This window comes from Ichthyophthirius multifiliis (assembly GCF_000220395.1).
Source record: "Ichthyophthirius multifiliis unplaced genomic scaffold scaff_1120509250431, whole genome shotgun sequence".
NCBI classification, from domain to species: Eukaryota; Ciliophora; class Oligohymenophorea; order Hymenostomatida; genus Ichthyophthirius; species Ichthyophthirius multifiliis.
In genome coordinates this window covers 11,641-29,087 of record NW_004086743.1, presented here as the reverse complement: position 1 = coordinate 29,087, position 17,447 = coordinate 11,641, and the positions used below count along the sequence as shown (strand labels likewise).

The 17,447-nt window shown below is 16.3% G+C and overlaps 5 protein-coding genes across 5 annotated transcripts in view, besides 42 other annotated features; 2 read left to right on the top strand and 3 right to left on the bottom strand. All coding sequences in view use genetic code 6, as the record gives it.

The window, feature by feature from the left end:
- Nucleotides 1-551: 551 nt before the first annotated feature.
- On the top strand, nt 552-1,778 carry IMG5_073980 (leishmanolysin family protein, putative; the record flags this gene model as incomplete). The annotated part of the gene is made up of 1 exon (XM_004036632.1): nt 552-1,778. One exon carries the CDS (start codon nt 552-554, stop codon nt 1,776-1,778), a length of 1,227 nt encoding a protein of 408 aa, XP_004036680.1.
- Nucleotides 1,779-2,295: 517 nt separating this feature from the next.
- Nucleotides 2,296-2,340: a microsatellite.
- Nucleotides 2,296-2,370: a microsatellite.
- Nucleotides 2,335-2,383: a microsatellite.
- A 978-nt stretch (nt 2,384-3,361) lies between these two features.
- Nucleotides 3,362-3,401: a microsatellite.
- Nucleotides 3,402-3,600: 199 nt separating this feature from the next.
- Nucleotides 3,601-3,658: a microsatellite.
- Nucleotides 3,659-3,677: 19 nt separating this feature from the next.
- Nucleotides 3,678-3,721: a microsatellite.
- Nucleotides 3,722-3,750: 29 nt separating this feature from the next.
- Nucleotides 3,751-3,801: a microsatellite.
- Nucleotides 3,767-3,810: a microsatellite.
- A 250-nt stretch (nt 3,811-4,060) lies between these two features.
- Nucleotides 4,061-4,111: a microsatellite.
- A 707-nt stretch (nt 4,112-4,818) lies between these two features.
- Nucleotides 4,819-4,852: a microsatellite.
- A 672-nt stretch (nt 4,853-5,524) lies between these two features.
- Nucleotides 5,525-5,640: a microsatellite.
- Nucleotides 5,641-6,060: 420 nt separating this feature from the next.
- Nucleotides 6,061-6,089: a microsatellite.
- Nucleotides 6,090-6,694: 605 nt separating this feature from the next.
- Nucleotides 6,695-6,786: a microsatellite.
- Nucleotides 6,749-6,821: a microsatellite.
- Nucleotides 6,749-6,846: a microsatellite.
- Nucleotides 6,752-6,854: a microsatellite.
- Nucleotides 6,754-6,859: a microsatellite.
- Nucleotides 6,786-6,842: a microsatellite.
- Nucleotides 6,860-7,093: 234 nt separating the features above from the next.
- Nucleotides 7,094-7,132: a microsatellite.
- Nucleotides 7,133-7,508: 376 nt separating this feature from the next.
- On the bottom strand, nt 7,509-9,072 carry IMG5_073970 (leishmanolysin family protein, putative; the record flags this gene model as incomplete). Its single annotated transcript, XM_004036631.1, has 4 exons — nt 7,509-8,015; nt 8,046-8,283; nt 8,329-8,855; nt 8,991-9,072. The coding sequence occupies 4 exons, from the start codon at nt 9,070-9,072 to the stop codon at nt 7,606-7,608; spliced, it is 1,257 nt and encodes a 418-aa protein (XP_004036679.1). The 3' UTR covers nt 7,509-7,605.
- An 82-nt stretch (nt 9,073-9,154) lies between these two features.
- Nucleotides 9,155-9,200: a microsatellite.
- Nucleotides 9,201-10,052: 852 nt separating this feature from the next.
- Nucleotides 10,053-10,102: a microsatellite.
- Nucleotides 10,103-10,214: 112 nt separating this feature from the next.
- Nucleotides 10,215-10,288: a microsatellite.
- Nucleotides 10,289-10,338: 50 nt separating this feature from the next.
- Nucleotides 10,339-10,398: a microsatellite.
- Nucleotides 10,343-10,381: a microsatellite.
- Nucleotides 10,343-10,395: a microsatellite.
- Nucleotides 10,399-10,529: 131 nt separating the features above from the next.
- Nucleotides 10,530-10,591: a microsatellite.
- A 1,375-nt stretch (nt 10,592-11,966) lies between these two features.
- Nucleotides 11,967-12,035: a microsatellite.
- Nucleotides 11,979-12,026: a microsatellite.
- Nucleotides 11,985-12,026: a microsatellite.
- Nucleotides 12,036-12,162: 127 nt separating the features above from the next.
- On the bottom strand, nt 12,163-12,909 carry IMG5_073960 (leishmanolysin family protein, putative; the record flags this gene model as incomplete). Its single annotated transcript, XM_004036630.1, has 3 exons — nt 12,163-12,216; nt 12,592-12,764; nt 12,825-12,909. 3 exons carry the CDS (start codon nt 12,907-12,909, stop codon nt 12,163-12,165), a joined length of 312 nt encoding a protein of 103 aa, XP_004036678.1.
- Nucleotides 12,570-12,601: a microsatellite.
- Nucleotides 12,910-13,588: 679 nt separating the features above from the next.
- Nucleotides 13,589-13,619: a microsatellite.
- Nucleotides 13,613-13,649: a microsatellite.
- A 147-nt stretch (nt 13,650-13,796) lies between these two features.
- Nucleotides 13,797-13,860: a microsatellite.
- Nucleotides 13,800-13,847: a microsatellite.
- Nucleotides 13,804-13,884: a microsatellite.
- Nucleotides 13,812-13,917: a microsatellite.
- Nucleotides 13,825-13,945: a microsatellite.
- Nucleotides 13,907-13,949: a microsatellite.
- Nucleotides 13,950-14,323: 374 nt separating this feature from the next.
- On the top strand, nt 14,324-15,882 carry IMG5_073950 (leishmanolysin family protein, putative; the record flags this gene model as incomplete). The annotated part of the gene is made up of 1 exon (XM_004036629.1): nt 14,324-15,882. The coding sequence occupies exon 1, from the start codon at nt 14,338-14,340 to the stop codon at nt 15,880-15,882; it is 1,545 nt and encodes a 514-aa protein (XP_004036677.1). The 5' UTR covers nt 14,324-14,337.
- Nucleotides 15,883-16,071: 189 nt separating this feature from the next.
- Nucleotides 16,072-16,179: a microsatellite.
- Nucleotides 16,180-16,194: 15 nt separating this feature from the next.
- Nucleotides 16,195-16,249: a microsatellite.
- A 263-nt stretch (nt 16,250-16,512) lies between these two features.
- Nucleotides 16,513-16,573: a microsatellite.
- Nucleotides 16,515-16,575: a microsatellite.
- A 223-nt stretch (nt 16,576-16,798) lies between these two features.
- The window catches only part of IMG5_073940 (leishmanolysin family protein, putative), a gene marked incomplete at both ends in the record, with an annotated part of 1,364 nt that continues 715 nt past the window's right edge, over nt 16,799-17,447 (bottom strand). Inside the window, one exon of the mRNA XM_004036628.1 lies at nt 16,799-17,447. This exon is cut by the window's right edge and continues 26 nt beyond it. Within this exon, the coding sequence (XP_004036676.1) occupies nt 16,799-17,447 (649 nt within the window).

Below are 17,447 nucleotides of genomic sequence, written 5' to 3'. Positions count from 1 at the left end.
AAATATAAATTAATATATTTTATTTTTTTTCTTTATATTGTTAAAAATTATATGATTTGAATTATAATTAAAAAACTATCCTAAATATTGCATTAAAATATAAATCTATTTAATTATTATAATATTCATAAATAAAATTCAATATTCAGTCATTTCTATAATAACCAGAAATAAAAATAAATAAAATAATATAATAATTATTAATAAAGAAATAGTCATTAAAAATAAAAAAAATGAAAAAACTTTTAATAATTATATTATTAACGAACTATATTTTCTGTCTAAAAGTTCTCTAACACAATTGTATACATAACAAGATTAATTAAATCTATAAATATGAAGCACTCGCTCCTTTAGAACCTGTAGATATCCGTAATTTAGGAGGGATATAGCCGCGTAATATGTTAATATCTTTCGATATGAATTTTTTCTAAAAATTAGCTGCTACTAATTAGGCTTAAGTTTTAGTTAATGCCTGCTCGAAAGCTATGTTGTTGGCTCGTTAATATTTTAATAATTTAATAAAAATAATCCCAAAATCTGAATAAAATATGAGATATAGATAATATAATCCAAAATGCGGTGAATATCCTATTCCTTAAAGCGACAGAGACTAAGGAATTAATTCTGATTTACATATATATACATAATTTAAAATTGAACCAGCTGAAACATATTTAGCCTATGCCTCTTGGTGTTAATTTTTAGATGGTATAGGGCCTACTCATGGTTAAGTTAATTTCAATTTAGGAATATTAGGAACCAAAAATATGTAAGATCCTGTTGAATTTGAAGATTTAATGGAAATAGTTATCCATGAAATGACTCATATATTAGGTTTTAGCGATAATGATATACCTAGATGGGTAGATTAATAGGGACGTCCTTATGCTAAACCTTCTAATACAATAATTGCAAGAGGAACTCCTTTTTTAGTAGTGTAAACTCCTCACGTTTTGAACTATGCTCGAAAATATTTCAATTGTCCTAACTTAGCTGGTATGCCTCTTGAAAATAATGGAGGTTAAGGTTCTGCAGGATCACATTGGGAAACCACAGTCATCCAAAATGAATACATGAATGCAGCTTAATCACCAACATAGGCCTATTATAGTGCTTTTACAACTAATCTTTTAAGAGACACAGGATTCTTTTATGAAGTTAGCTCTTCTATGGAAGAATAAACATTCTATGGACTAGGATAAGGTTGTAATCATGTATTTGGTACATGTGATTCAACCAGAAAAGAATATTGTCGCCCTAGAATCGATGATGGATAATGTGATTATTACAATCATGGATCTTCTACTTGTGAAGCTGGAAAATATATGGATCGAGGTTGTAATACTTTAAGTACTTATTCTAATTCAAAATGCTGGGATATTAAAAGTAATTTGAACACATAAAATAATGCTCTTTTGCTTGGAACTAAATTTGGGATTAGTTCAAGATGCTTTCCATCGACTATATTGAAGCTAGGATATTAACCAGAAACTATACCTAAGGGTTATTGCTATTAATTTTAATGTACTCCTAATGGATAATAAGTGGTTGTTTTAGTAGGAGGATAGAAAGTCCTTTGCTAGAAAAATTTATAACAGTTGTCAGTTAAAGGATATAGTGGATATATTGTATGTCCGGATAATATACACAAGTTTTGTGGATATAAAAGATTCTGTCCCAATTTTTGTAGTGCAAACGGATTTTGCATAAACAATAAATGTATTTGTATTAAAGGATTCTATGGACCAGATTGCTATAGTAATATACCTGTTTGAAAAAAAATTATTAGAGTTTTTATGTTTTTATTTATTATTATTAGAAAATAAAAAATATTAATATATTTTATTTATTACATATGCATTTTTTAAAAAATATAAGCATCTAATTTAAATATATAAAATTTATTATTTTTTAAATAAAAGAAATTATCTGAAAAACTAATATATTAGATTTAAAATTATGAAAAAAAAAATGGTTAAATAATAAATTTAAAATTAATTTTTTTTAAGCATAATACTTAATTATATAGAAGTAGTAAAATTAAAAAAAATAAGAAATAAACCATTGTTCTAAAAAAAAATATAATTATATAATAGTTAATTTCATTTCAATTAATTTTTTGAAATAAAATTTTACTATTTAAAATTATACAATTTAATACATATTTCAGCATTAGATTAAAATGTAAAAAAATATAAAATATATAAATTCATTGAGTTAAAAATCCAGTTAATAAATTAATTAATAAAAAGAATATGTAAGATGTAAAATAACTTTTTTTAATATAATAAGTATATAAATAAATATTTATATATAAATATATATATATATATATATTATTATAAATTAAAATATATTTTTATATAATTTAATAATATATAATAAAAATTTTGTTAATTTTATTAATACTAATATTATATATATTTTATATTTAATTAATTTTATAAGAAATACATTATTAAATATTTTTATAATTATAATTTATTTTCGAAAAATTTTTAATATTATTTTTTAAGTTATCACATATATTTATTAATTTTTAAATATTTTTATTATATATATTTTTTTGATAAAAACTAAAATAATATATCTTTGTAAATATATTTGAATATAAAAATATTAATTAATTTAAAAATTTAAAATGCTTTTTCTTATTTCTAAAATAATAAAAAATTTCAAGATACTATTTAATATTTCAATATGTTTTAGTGAATCCTTTTGCATAATAAAATTTATTATTTAAGCAATTTCCATTTGCATTACAGATACCCGGACATATTATTTAAACCCAAAAAAATCAGACAATTTGTTTGATATTATTGATATCCTGTATATATATCTTTTAAATTTCAATATCTGTATATTTTACCTACAAGTTTATTTAACTTATCCTACCCAAATATTCATCAATAATTTATTAGGAATTCACAAATATTAATAGCAATTAAGTATAGTTATTTTCATTTTTGTTAATTGTTAAGCCGATATATTCCCGTTGATGCGTTTCATATCAATCCCATATTTTACTCCTTTTCCATAAAAATTAATTCTTTTATATTTTCGTTTATTTGAGCATAAAAACCTGTATCTATTAAAAGATATATTATATATCTATATATATATATTTTTTTTTAAAAAAAAATATGAAAATTAATAATAAAAAAAAAGAAAATTTTAAAAAAATCATTTATTAAGAATATTAAAATCATATATAATTTAAATAAACTTTAAATAAAGGATTAAAATAAAAGTTAATAATTTAAACATTAAAAAAGATATTATTTAATACTCTAGATTATAATTTTAAGGCAATTCTACTTAGATATAATTCTAATACTTTAATAAATATAATTTAAATTAAAAAAAAATTTAAAAAGATAAAATAAAAATATTTAAAATACTATCTAAATGTATATATAATAAATTCAAATTTATAAATATTAATAACATTATATAATTTAATAATATAAAGTTCATTATGTTTAATGAAAAGAAAATATATATTAATAAATATTTAAAAAAATTTTTAAGCTAATTTATAGCTGGCTTTAATAATTTATATACAAAAAAAAAATTAAAAAAGAAGATTGAAGCTTTATATATATTAAAAACAGTTATAAATATAAAAAAATTCATTAAAAATATATAAAAAAATTAATGGTTATATTTATATTATATAAATATTATAAATATAAAAATTATAAATATGAATAAATTAATTTGTATTTAAATATATAAAAATTACAGTATATATATATATACATATATATATATTTATATATATATATTATAATATATTTAAATATAATAAATATTAGAATTCTTTGTTTTTATTTAATTTAAAAATTTGTTTTTTTTTTTTTTAATATATTACCTTTTAAATTTTTAAATTTATATATTTGATTTATTATTATATATAAAAGATTTAATTAATTAAACTTTCAAAAAATATAAATAATATGAATTGAAAACTATGTAAATTTAAAAACATAAAAATTTTTATTAATTTAAATTTTTTTTTTTTTTTAATATTCATTATATTATCCTTATTTTTAAGAATATAAATTTGAATTAATATAAGATTTAATATAAATAAATATATAATATATAACATTTTAATTATTAGTAATATTTTCTAATTCAAAACTAAAAATATATAGTTTCTATATAATAAAATATAATAAATATAATTTTTTAAAAATATATTTTACAAAAGGTTTTAAATTAAAATAATTTAGTTTTTAATGCTAATTTAATATAATTTTAATAATATCAACTATAGCATTTAACAAAATCTAAAGAAGAAAGAAATAAAAAAGAAAAAGATTTAGGAGAATAATTGTAATCAATACAACAACCTTAATAATAATTATATTTTAAGACATATTTCTATATTTATTATTAGGCGATTATTACTCAAGTTAATATAAATATTGTTTTAAATTTATGTATATACCTAAACATATAACTATATTTTTTATATATATATGTTTTTACATATTTAGAAATAAGTTTAAATGTAAAAAATCCTGAAATTCTTAAAGGTAATTTAATTATAGAATTCGTAAAATTTTATAACGAAAAAATTTTAGAAAATTATGCGATAGTATAAAAATATAGACCTATAAATTAAATATTAAAGATTCTCCTTAATTAATTTAATATATAAAAAAGATTAAAGTCTTCTTAAAACAATGCTTAAAGTTTTATAATGAATAAACTGAGGTAGATAGAGTTTCTTAAAAAATTATAATGGAAAAAAAAGATAAGAAATAGAAAAGTATTTATATTTATATATATATATAAATATAATTTTTTTTATTTTTATTTTTATTTTTATTTTATTTTTTTAAATAAAAAAATTAGAGAAAAAATAAGGATTTGATACATATGAATTAAAAAATCCTTAAAAATAATTATCTTCTAAAAGAAATATCTAAAAAGAAGTGGAAGAGTTATATTCATAAAAAGGAAATGAAATGAATACAGAAATAGGAATTAGAGCAGATGGAAGAATAATTAGTTCTACATAATAAGGAGAATCAGGATTTAATGATAAAAGTCAATTTTTAATCTTTTTTTAATTATATATTAATTTTTAGATATTTAGTATGTTTAGAAAGCAAATAAGTAAAAATTATCATGCTACAGCGGAAGAAAGATATCTGCTTAGAGATAAAGGACTAGAACTTTGCTATAAATGTAGTAGACCTAGTCATATTGCAAGAGAATGTAAATATGTAATGAATTGAAAATATTATTTATATAAATAGATTATTTTAATTTTTTTATGCAAAAAAAGTAAAAATTTGATAATTTGATTTTAGGATAAATTGTATAAAAAATATGTATATATTATAGATATATATAATTTATTAAAAATTTATTGTTTAATATAGATATATTCAATAAAATATTATTAATAATAAATAATGTGTTTTTTTTTTAATAAAGTATAAAAGTATATATCTTAAATAAATAAAATCATAACTTTTTAATAAATTATAAATAAATATTTTTGAATATAAAAAAATAAAAATATAAAAATATAAATATATAAAAATATAAAAATATAAAAATAAAAAAAAATAAAAACATAAAAATATAAAAATATAAAAATATAAAAATATAAAAATAAATATATATATATATATATATTTTTTTTTTTCTTTTTTTTTTCTATATTATAATATATTCTAAATAAAGCTTAGCATATCTTTCTAAAATTTTTAATTTTTATATACACAAATGATAATCTTAATTATTTATTCCATTTAAAAAAATATATATTTAATTAATCAATTTTATAGTTATTTCAAATATAAATAATTGAATATAAATGCCTATAATATTTACTAATACTTTTTTTTTTTTTATAAATATTAAAGTATTTTTTATTTTATTTAAAACTTCAAACTGAAATATCACTCCATTATGTCTGTCTGAGTTATTTTATATATTATGATATATAAATATCTTATTTTTTACATAAATTAATATTAAATTATTACTTTCAATAAAAAATTATTTATAATTTAATGTATTAAAAACTTATAAAAAATAATAATTTCAAAATTAATAATTTCGTTAAATATGTAAAAGTTAGTTATATGTAATTAATATATTATATAATGAAAAAATAAATATTTAAGAAAAAATCCTTTTATATATATATTTGTTCATATATTTTTAGATTTAAAATTAGTTTATATTATATGCTAATTAATAATAATTTAAAAATAAAAGTAAAAGGATTTTAATTATATATAGATAAAATACATTTATATATATATATGGATTTCTATAAAAATTTTGGAGCTTATATAATATTTAAGATAATTAAATTTATTTATTTAAAATACTATGTTTATTTTATAAATAATAATAATGTTTTTTAAATACTTATATATTTTCTTTAAAAAAAATAAGATTTTTTTTTTTATAAATATTTAATAGTTTTTATGTAAAGAAATAATTTAAAAAAAAATATGTAATTAATAGATAAATTAATATGAAAAAAACATAACTTAATAATTATAAAATAATTAAAATAATGAAGATTATATAAAAAAAAAAAAAAAAATTTTGCAATTGCTAATTGTTTTAATAACATATAAATATAATATATTAGAAAAAAATATATCTATAAAATTATTATAAATTAATAAATTTTTTATTTATATTAAAATAAAATAAAAAAAAGATATATAGATATATAAATAATTTAAAAAATAATAAAAAAAAAATATATATATATATATATATATTTTATATATTAATAAATATTTTTATAAATATTTTTATATATTTATATATATTCTTTTATTTTTTTATATATTTATAATTTTATAGATTTACATTCAATTTTTTTTTATTTTTTTATATTATATTATATAATTTTTTTAATTTTTTATTTTTTAAATTTATTCAAAATTTATTTCATTTGTCTTCTGATTTTTCAATCAATTTTAATCTAGAATTAATTCTTAAAAATTATATTCTTTATTTATAATTTATTATTTTTATATATTTATTAATTATTAAAAATATAAAAACTGATATCTTTATATTTTATATTAATATCTTCTTAAATTTTTCAAAAAATTAAACAATTTTTCTAATAAATTAATTAAATTTTTATTATTTTATTAAAATAATAAATAATCAACATTATAATTTTATTAAAGTTTATAATAAAAATATAAATAAATATTAATTTAAATAAGCTGTAAAAGTTTTGATAATTTATATATTATATATTTTCTGTCTTTTTTTTTAGGTTTTTTATAGAACTATAGATTCAGGCCATAAACAAAAAAATTATACATTTTTTAAATTATATAAATATCTTTATATATGTATTTATTTTTAAAATAGTATTAATTTTTTCAATTAATTATTATAATAAAAAAATAAATCTAAAAAATGAATAAATTATTATATAAATTTTAATTAATATTATTTTCATTATATTCTTATTTTTTAAAAAAATAAAATTAAAAATTAGAACTTAAATTCTTAACAAAAAAACATTAAATATAAATATTAAAAAATTATGCTTATAATATGCTAAAAATAATAACAAAAAAACAGTAATCTTTCTCATAAAGGATTTTTTAAACTGCAATCATTTCCAAAGTATCCTTTACTACAAACACACTTATTTTGTAAACAATATCCGTTTGAACTACAGAAATTCGGACAAATTTTTTTAAATTTGCAAAACTACTCTATATTTTTAGGACATACAATATGTCCATCATATTCCTTAACTCGCATATGTTCAAAATTTTTTTTGCAAACTACTTTTTATTTTCCTACATGAATAGTCACTTATTATCCGTTAGAACTACAATTATATTTATAGCATAAACCTTAAATTCTTGGATTTTCCACATAAAATTCATCTTTTATTAAAGAAGAGTTAAAACATTTGGAATCTACTCCATATTAAATTCCATACACTTATTCTGGTTATTCTGAGTGTTTCATATTTTAAATATTCCAGCATTCTTTATATAAATAAATTTAAAATGTATAACAATTAGGCTCATTAAATTAACCAGCAATACAATTTGAAGCTCCGATATGGGAGAAATCACAAAAATCTTTTTCAATTGAAGGAATACAAAATTCATTTCTATTAGAATCACATTAACCAGTGACATGTTGACAGCCTGCTCCTTTCCCATAGAACATTTCTTCTTCCATAGATTCTTTTATCTCCTCATAGAAGCCAGTGTCTCTTAAAGCATTGGCTGTAAAACCACTAAAATATGACTATAAAGGTTATTAATATGAATTCATATATTCACTATTGATTACTGTGTTTTTCCAATGTGAGTTTACAGAACCTGGGCCTCCTAAATTTTCAAGAGGCACACCAGCTAAGCTAGGGCAATTAAAATATTTTCGAGCAAACTATAAAACGTGAGGAGTTTTGAGAAATAAAGTATCGATTCCCCTTAACGTTTATCTGAAAGTAGGTTCAGCATAAGAACTTTTATCTGATTATATCCATAAAGGTATAGAGTGTTGTGTAAAACCCAAAACATGAGTCATTTCATGGATAATTATTTCTAATATATCTTAAAATATATATTTTTAACTTAAATCTTTTTCTTCTAATTAACCCAAATTAAAAGTAATTTAACCATGAGAAGGTCCTACACGATACACAAATTAACAATTACTAGCAAAGGCTACAAAAGATAATTATTTATTATTTAGATATTATGCATATATATGTAAATCAGAATCTTTTCCCTTATCTCTGTCTATTTTAGGAATTGTAACTTCTCCACATTTGTCAAGATCGGAATTAAATCTCATTTGTTTTTCAGATTTTGGAACTATTTTTATTAGATTGGAAAAATAATCAAATGCTATTTTTAAAGCTTTCTCACAAGTATCGATTATCTATTTATTTTTAGGATTTTTAGGTAAATTTGAGAAATAGGACATATCGTAAGTTATAATCATCTTACGGGACATTTTAGGTTCTAAATTACGGAAATCTGTATAATCATCATTAGAAGAAATTATTTTGTATGGATAGATTTTTTCCATTTAATCATTGACACATTAGTGTTAGAGCACATATAAACCAAAAATACAGGTTAATTAAAATATATATATTATTAATATTTTCATTTATTATTTTAATATTTGTTATTATTAATATGTATTATTTATTATAAATATTTTTTAAGATTTTTATATTTAATGATAAATATATTTTTATTATAATTTAAAAAAATTTAGTTTTAATATTTAACGCAAATTTGTGTAAAATAAAAAATAAATAGATCAATTAAAATATGATAATATTAAATATATATATATGAAAAAAAAAATATTAATAAATAAATTTTCAAAAAATGATTATTCATAAATATTTGATTTAAAAAAAATGTAATATAAGAATTTTTCATTATATATTTTACAAAGAAATTATAAATATTAAAGAAATAATAAAACCATATATGTAATGTATATTTGTATTGTAAAAAATTAAATAATTATAATATTTTGTATATATATATATTAATTATTAAATAGATAATATAAATATATAAAATTAAAATATTCTTTTATAAATTTTGAAACATTTAATATGTATCGATATAAAAGTATAAACTTTATATTAGAAATTCTTTAAAATTTATTAAATAATTTAATCTAAAAACTAATTATTTCTTAATTATAATTGTAAGCATTAATTTTAAAAGTTTTAAAAAATATTTAGCTTTATATAAAGTAAGATAAATATTAAATTAGACAATTCTAAATAATACTTTTTATAATTTGAATTAATAATAATTTGTACTAATTTTATAATAATAATAGTTTTAAATTTAAAAAATAATTTTATTTTTTTTTAAATAAAAAAATTAATTAATTAATAATAATTGCATAAATATAATAAATTAATATATAAAAAATAAAAATTGTATTATATATACATTATTAAATATTAAAACACTTTTTTTATAGACGGCAAAATATAATTTTAATTTGTAAAATCTAATAAATATTTTTATTTAAATAAAAATAATATAATAAAAAAATAAAAATATAAAGAAATATATTATAATAATATTTTCATTATTAAATATTAAATAACAAAAAAAAAAAAATTATTTAGATGAAATGCTTATATCATTTTTTTATAATAAAAGTTAAATAATAAAACTTTACCAATATTAAAAAAATTTCAGAAGTATTATAAATATAAAAATAATATTAATTTATCAATTATATAATATAAATTTCAAAAATAATAGATAATATTATATTTTAATATTAAAAAAAACGTTTAAGAAATAAAAGTTAATAATATATTTAAATTTTTTTATATATAAATTATATTATATATTTTTTAATATATAATTAATCTTAATGTATAATCTATTTACGAACCATTAAAATGTTAAATAATAATCTATTATATTTATATAATATTTATTAACAATGTAATTTAATACACAAATTAAAATGAAAAATCAAAATATAATAAATAGGAATTATATTAATATAAAATATCATATTATTTAAATTATATAAATAATATTTTTTATATAATATATTAAAATTAATATATATATTTATATATATATAGTTTTAATATTTTATATTTATTAAATTTTTTATTTTTATAATTAATATATATGTTTAAATCTACAATTTATACTATATACTTTTTATTTTTTGAAATATTCTTTTTAATATTTTTTATTTAAATTTTTTTTTTTTTCTTTTACATATATTAATTTTTAATATAATTTATATTTCTTGTTCTCATATTTTTATTAAATTTTTTCTTCTTAAAAAAACTCATAAATATTTAAAAAAACCTTACAATTAAATTATTTTACATCCTTATAATTAAACAAGTAAATTAATTACTTTAAAATTTAAATTTACTCATAGAATGTTATTTTTTCATAAAAAAGTATTTTTTTTATAACAGACTTTTTTCGTTATTAATAAATTTTTTCTCCCATTTATATCTAAATAATTGAAAAATATACTTATTTTATATTTTTATATGAAAATCATTAAAAAATAGTCTATTAATTGATAAAATAAATACTTTTAATTTCTTCTTTTTTTCTAAATCCAATAAATTCCGTCAAATTAGTAAAAAATATTAATATGTTTTTTTGGAAAAATAAGTTCCATTAAGGATTATGATTTTGAAAAATTAACAAAATAAAAATAATGTTGTTTAAACTTAAATTTTTTCAAGATTTTCCTTTACATTTTTAATGAAAAAAACTTAATCATTTGTTTTTTGATTAAAATATTATATTTTTTTTTAAAAAAAAAATATTAGTATGAAAAATAGTGACTTTTATTATTTGAAAAAAAAAAAAAATCCATTTTTTATTTTACCAAATATAATTTTATTTTTTTAGACTATAATTTGATTTATTAGGATTTATTAAGATATTTTATATATTAAAGAAATTTATGTTAGTATTTATTTATTAATGAAAATGTTTTTTTTTTTTATGGGTTTTTATAGTAATTATTGTCTTTTATACTACATGTTTTTGTAATCAATATTCGATATTTTATTTGATTTTTAATACATTAATTCGAAATTAAAACTAGTTGTTTATAAATATTAATTTTATTCTATATATTTGTTTTTTATATAAAAATATCTTTATTTTATAATTTTTATTGAATGTATATGATTCTTGTTTTGTGTGAAATTTAAGAAGTGAATTTTTTTTAAAGATTTTTTAGGGAGATTATTAAATAAAAAATGATTTTTTAAAGTATATAAATTATTTTAATTTCTTTTATTAACATAAATTTTTATAATATAATTATATTATAATATAATTTTAATATTTTTTTTATATAATTAAAAAATTCTTTTTAAAATATGAAACTATTTTTTATTACTTTTATTTGAGTTATTATTTTAATGGTATTTTTATTTTTCGTATTTTTTTCTATAAATATTTTTTTATATATAATTTTATATATAATTTTATAATATATTTTATTAATATATAAAATATTAAAAAGAAAATATATTGTTTTTATAAATCTAAAATACAAATAATATATAATATTTTTTTTTAGTTTCTTCTATTAAAATAAAATAATTATAAAAAGAAATATAAACAATATTTTTTTTTTTCATAATTTTTTTAACTAATCGTTATTTCCTTAGAATTCTTTGGCGCAATAACACTATTATTTTAAGCAAAATCCATTTGCACTAAATTAATTTGGAAAAAACTTTTTAAACCCACAAAACTCTTATATATTTTACGGACATTAAATATGTACATGAAATAGACTAAGTTTTAAGTACAAACGACTTTTTAATTTCCTACTTCAATAACCAATTTTCATTAGTATCACATTAATTTATATTAATAACATTTACCCTACAATTTATCAGATGGTTAATGTTTTTTATTTAATAAAGTCACATTAAAGCATTTTGATTTAATCCCAAGTTTAATTCGATATTTAGTCTAATTTTCTTATGTATTTAATTGGCCACTAGTATTCCAACATTTTCCATTAGTATCAATTTTAGAAGTATTACAGAAGTATTACAGAAGTATTATAATCAGAATCTTTAAATTAACCAAAATTATAATTAGAAGATCCATGGTGGGCTACAAAATTCTCTATTTTTTAATCACATTTACCAACGATGAAATTACAGCCTTTTCCTTTTCCATAGAACATTTACTCTTCCATAGATTCGTTTATTTCAGCATGGAAACCTGTATCTCTTAAAATATTGGTTATAAAACCACTAAAATAGACCTAAGTAAGTGATATACTTGCATTCATGCGTTCGTCTGCAATAGCAGTTAATTCCCAATGAGGTCCTGCAGATTTTTTCCCTCTATTATTTTCAATAGGCATAGCAACTAATTTTCATATTCGTAATATTTTTTAGCGAAATTTCAAAAAACATTAGGCAAACTAAATTTTAACGTCACTTACTTATTTTTCAAAATAGCGAGATTATGAGGCTATCCATCAGAATTAACCCATATTGGTATATTATCATTGCTAAAACCTAATATATGAGTCCTAATGTTTAATAACAGAATCAGCTAAAGTTTTGAAAAATTCATATTATAGGTAATTACAATATTACTAGGTTTTTTCGTTTATAAATTAAGAATATCTGAAGATTCTTCATAGGATTAGGAATATGTTTCTTTCATTTTATGATGACCACATTATAGTTTAAGGACTTTTAGAGCGAAACAAAATTTATTAATACTATATATATTAAAAGTTTTTACATTTTTTGTTAATTTTTTAATTTATATTTTATAAAAATAATGTTTTAATATAATTTTACAAGTATATTACTATTAAGATTTTAATTAATAATAAAAATAATTGAATATTGAAATAATTATTTTTAATACATTCATTATTATTTTATTAATAGTAATTTATTATCATAGATTATGTATATTATTTTTGGTAAAATATATTTAATAGAAATTAAAATTAAAATTAAAATATTTATTTAAAATAATAAATAATAAAAAAGTTAATAATATTAATTAAAATTAAATATAATGTAATATATATATATATATATATATATATATATAATTTTTGTTTAATATATATTATTTTTAATAAAATAATATATGTTATAAAAATTTTATACAATATTTTGTAATTATAATTTATATAAGGAATTCTATTTTTAATAATATTAAATAGAATTTTGTATATTGCAAAAAAAATTAAATATATAAATATTTATAATAAAATTTAAATATTACTATAATTTTTATTTATTTTATTTTATAAATTTTAATTTATTATATATTTATTTTTTTACTTTATGTATTTAAATTATATTTATATTTAATATTTTTATTTCTATATTTTTTTTATTATATTAATATTATTTATAATTTAATTTATTATAATTATAAACATTATGTCTATTTTTATTTATAGAAGAAAATATATTATAACTTAATTATTCTAAAATTCTTTAATCAAATAAAAACCATATTGTTTTTTATATTTATATATAATTTTAATTATTATTAATTATTTGAATAAAAAACATATATTTATTTTATATTTTACATTTAATTATAATACATTTTTTTTATTTTATTTAAATAAAAAAAAATATGTGATAAAAATTTAATTTACTTTATATAATTTTAAAAATATTGTAAATAATTAATTTTCTATTTAATCTAAAATAATATTATTTTTATGCCAACAAAATTATTCTAATATAATATAAATCAATTAATTAAATTAATAATTTTTAAATAATATTTAAAATTAATATAATACAAAAAAATGAAATAATTCCTTATAATTCTATATCTAATATCCTGTATTATCAGTTTTAGACTTCTTAAACATAAATGTGTTCACGATTAAATGAAATAAAAATACAAATACAAATCGATACCACCTGATATGGAATCTTTAGATATCCGTAATTTATAAAATAAAACTCCCCGTAATATGGTAATAACCTATGACATGTCTTATTTTTCAAGATTACCTTCTCATGATAGTAATAAATAATTAATTGGCTTATGCGAGAATGCCCTATAATTGGCAATTGATTATTTTTCTCGTTTAATAAAAATAATTCCAAAATCTGAAGTAAATATGAGATATAAATCTTCCAAATGTGGAAATGTTGTAGTTCCTTAAATAGACAAAACTAATGGAAAGAATTCTGATTTACATTTATATATATAATATGAAATGGATCTTGATTCGTAGTATTATGCCTCTGCAACTTGGTGTTAATTTTTGGATGGTCAAGGACCTTCTCATGGTTTGATTAACTTCAATTTTGCTGAAATAGTAAATATAGAATTGACTGATTATATTGAATACAAAAATTTAATTGAAATAATTATCCATGAAATTACTCATATATTAGGTTTTAGCGATGATGATATGCCTAAATGGATAAATTCTAAAGGAACTCCATATAGTAAACCTACTATTACATAAAAAATAAGGGGAATCGATACTTTGTTGCTTATAACTCCTCATGTTTTGGAATTTGCTCGTAAATATTTCAATTGTCCTACCTTACCTGGTATGCCTCTTTAAAATTTAGGAAATTAAAGTTCTAAAAATTCTCATTGGGAAAACACAATTATCCAAAACGAATACATGAATGCATCTGTATCAATGACTTAAGCTTATTTTAGTGGTTTTACAACTAATCTTTTAAGAGATACAGGTTTTTATGCTTAAATAGACGAATCTATGGAAGAATAAATGTTCTATGGAAAAGGAAAAGGCTGTGAACACGTTCTTAGTTAATGTAGAACTTCAACAAGAGAATTCTGTGATCCTAAAACTGACGAGAAATTATGCGATTTTTACCACAATGGTCTTGCTACATGTACAACTAGTTAATTTAATGATCCTGGTTGCAATAATTTATATACCAAACCAGAATATAAATGCTGGGATGTTAATAGTGATTTGAACTAAAATTAATTTATTGAAAGAAATGGAATTTACATTGGGACTGATTCGAGATGTTTTAACTCAAACTTGCTTTCTAAAAAAATATAAAAAAAAAATGAAAGAATGGTGGGTTATTGCTTTAAATATGAATGCAATGCAAATGGATAATAAGTCACTATACATATATAAAAAGAAAAAATAGTTTGTAGAAATAATAAAGAAAAAATGACAGTTTAAAATTATTAAGGATATATAGAATGTCCGGAAAATATATAAGAATTTTGTGGGTTTAAAAAAATATGTCCAAATTTCTGTAGTGGAAAAGGATTTTGTTAAAAAAATAAATGTTATTGTATTAAAGGATTCAGTGGAGAAGATTGCTCTAAAAAATAAAAATTATGATAAAAAAGATATAAAATTATATATATTTTTTTTTTAAAAAAATAATAAAAATAATAAAATTATTGAAATAATATTAAATTTATATAGGTGCTTTAATTTTATTATTAATGTAAAATAAAAAAGTAATAAAATAATATGTATTTTATTATTAAAAAATATATTCAAAAAAGATTTAAATATAAATTAGATTAAATATAAAATATTAAAATAAAATAAAAATATATAAATATATAAATATAAAAATATATAAATATATAAATATATAAATATATATTAATAAATAATATAAAATATATATAAAATTATTCAATAATTATTTTAATTTATAATTTTATTATTTAATATTATATTTTTTTTATTTATATATAAAATAAACTATAAAAATATTTTAAAATAAAAAAAAATTCTTAAATTTTATTAATATAAAATTTTTTAAATTGAAGTATTAACATATAAAATTTTTTTTAAATTTTTTTGAGTTAATATAATTTAATATTATTAATAATATCTATATTACAATGTATTAAATTATATTTTTATCTTTAAATATATAAATATAAATTTTTACATAATATCAATAAATATATATATGAATATTATCATATAATATATATGTTAAAATATTTAAATTAATTTTTTTTTATTTAATAATTATTTTTTTATATATATTTATTATTTATTTTAAATATTTATAAATAATTTATTTAATTTACATCTATTTTTTTATTTATATAAATATTTGTAAATTATTTTATAAAATAAAATTAAATATCTTTTTAAAATTCTAATAAAAATTGTTAATTAATATACAATAATATCAAATTATGTATTTAAATTAAATAAATATTTATATTTTATAAAAATTATTAAGTATTAATTTTAATTATCTTAAATAATAGATAAATATTAATATGTTTCAAGAGGCTCCTTTAACAGAGCAATCTATTCCACTGAATCCTCTAGCACAATAACACTTATTATTTAAGCAATATCCATATGCACTACATATACCCGGACATATTTTTTTAAACCCACAAAAATCAGATATATTTGCTGGACATTATAGTTACCCAGAATATCCTTAAAATGACAATTTCTCTAAATTTTATTTACAAGTTCGCTTAATTTATCCTACCCAAATATTCACTTATTTTTTCGTAGCATCGCATTCATATCTATAGCAATTACCTATAGTTATTGTCATTTATGGTAAGTGTTAAGCCGATATATTCCCGTTGAAACATCTTGAATCAATCCCATATTTAACTCCTTATGATTGTTAAGCTCTTTGTGTGTTCTAGTTACTATTAACATCCCAACATTTTGTATTTGGGTAGGTAATTAAGGTATTGCAATCAGAATCATTAAATGTGCGAACTTTACAAATAGAATATCCGTGGTGGTAATAATCACATAATCCCTAGTCAGTTTTAGGATTACAAAATTCTCTTTTAGTAGAATCACATTTACCCAAGATATGTTCACAGCCTGCTCCTTTTCCATAAAACATTTATTCTTCCATATTTTCGTTTATTTGAGCATAGAAACCTGTATCTCTAAAAGAT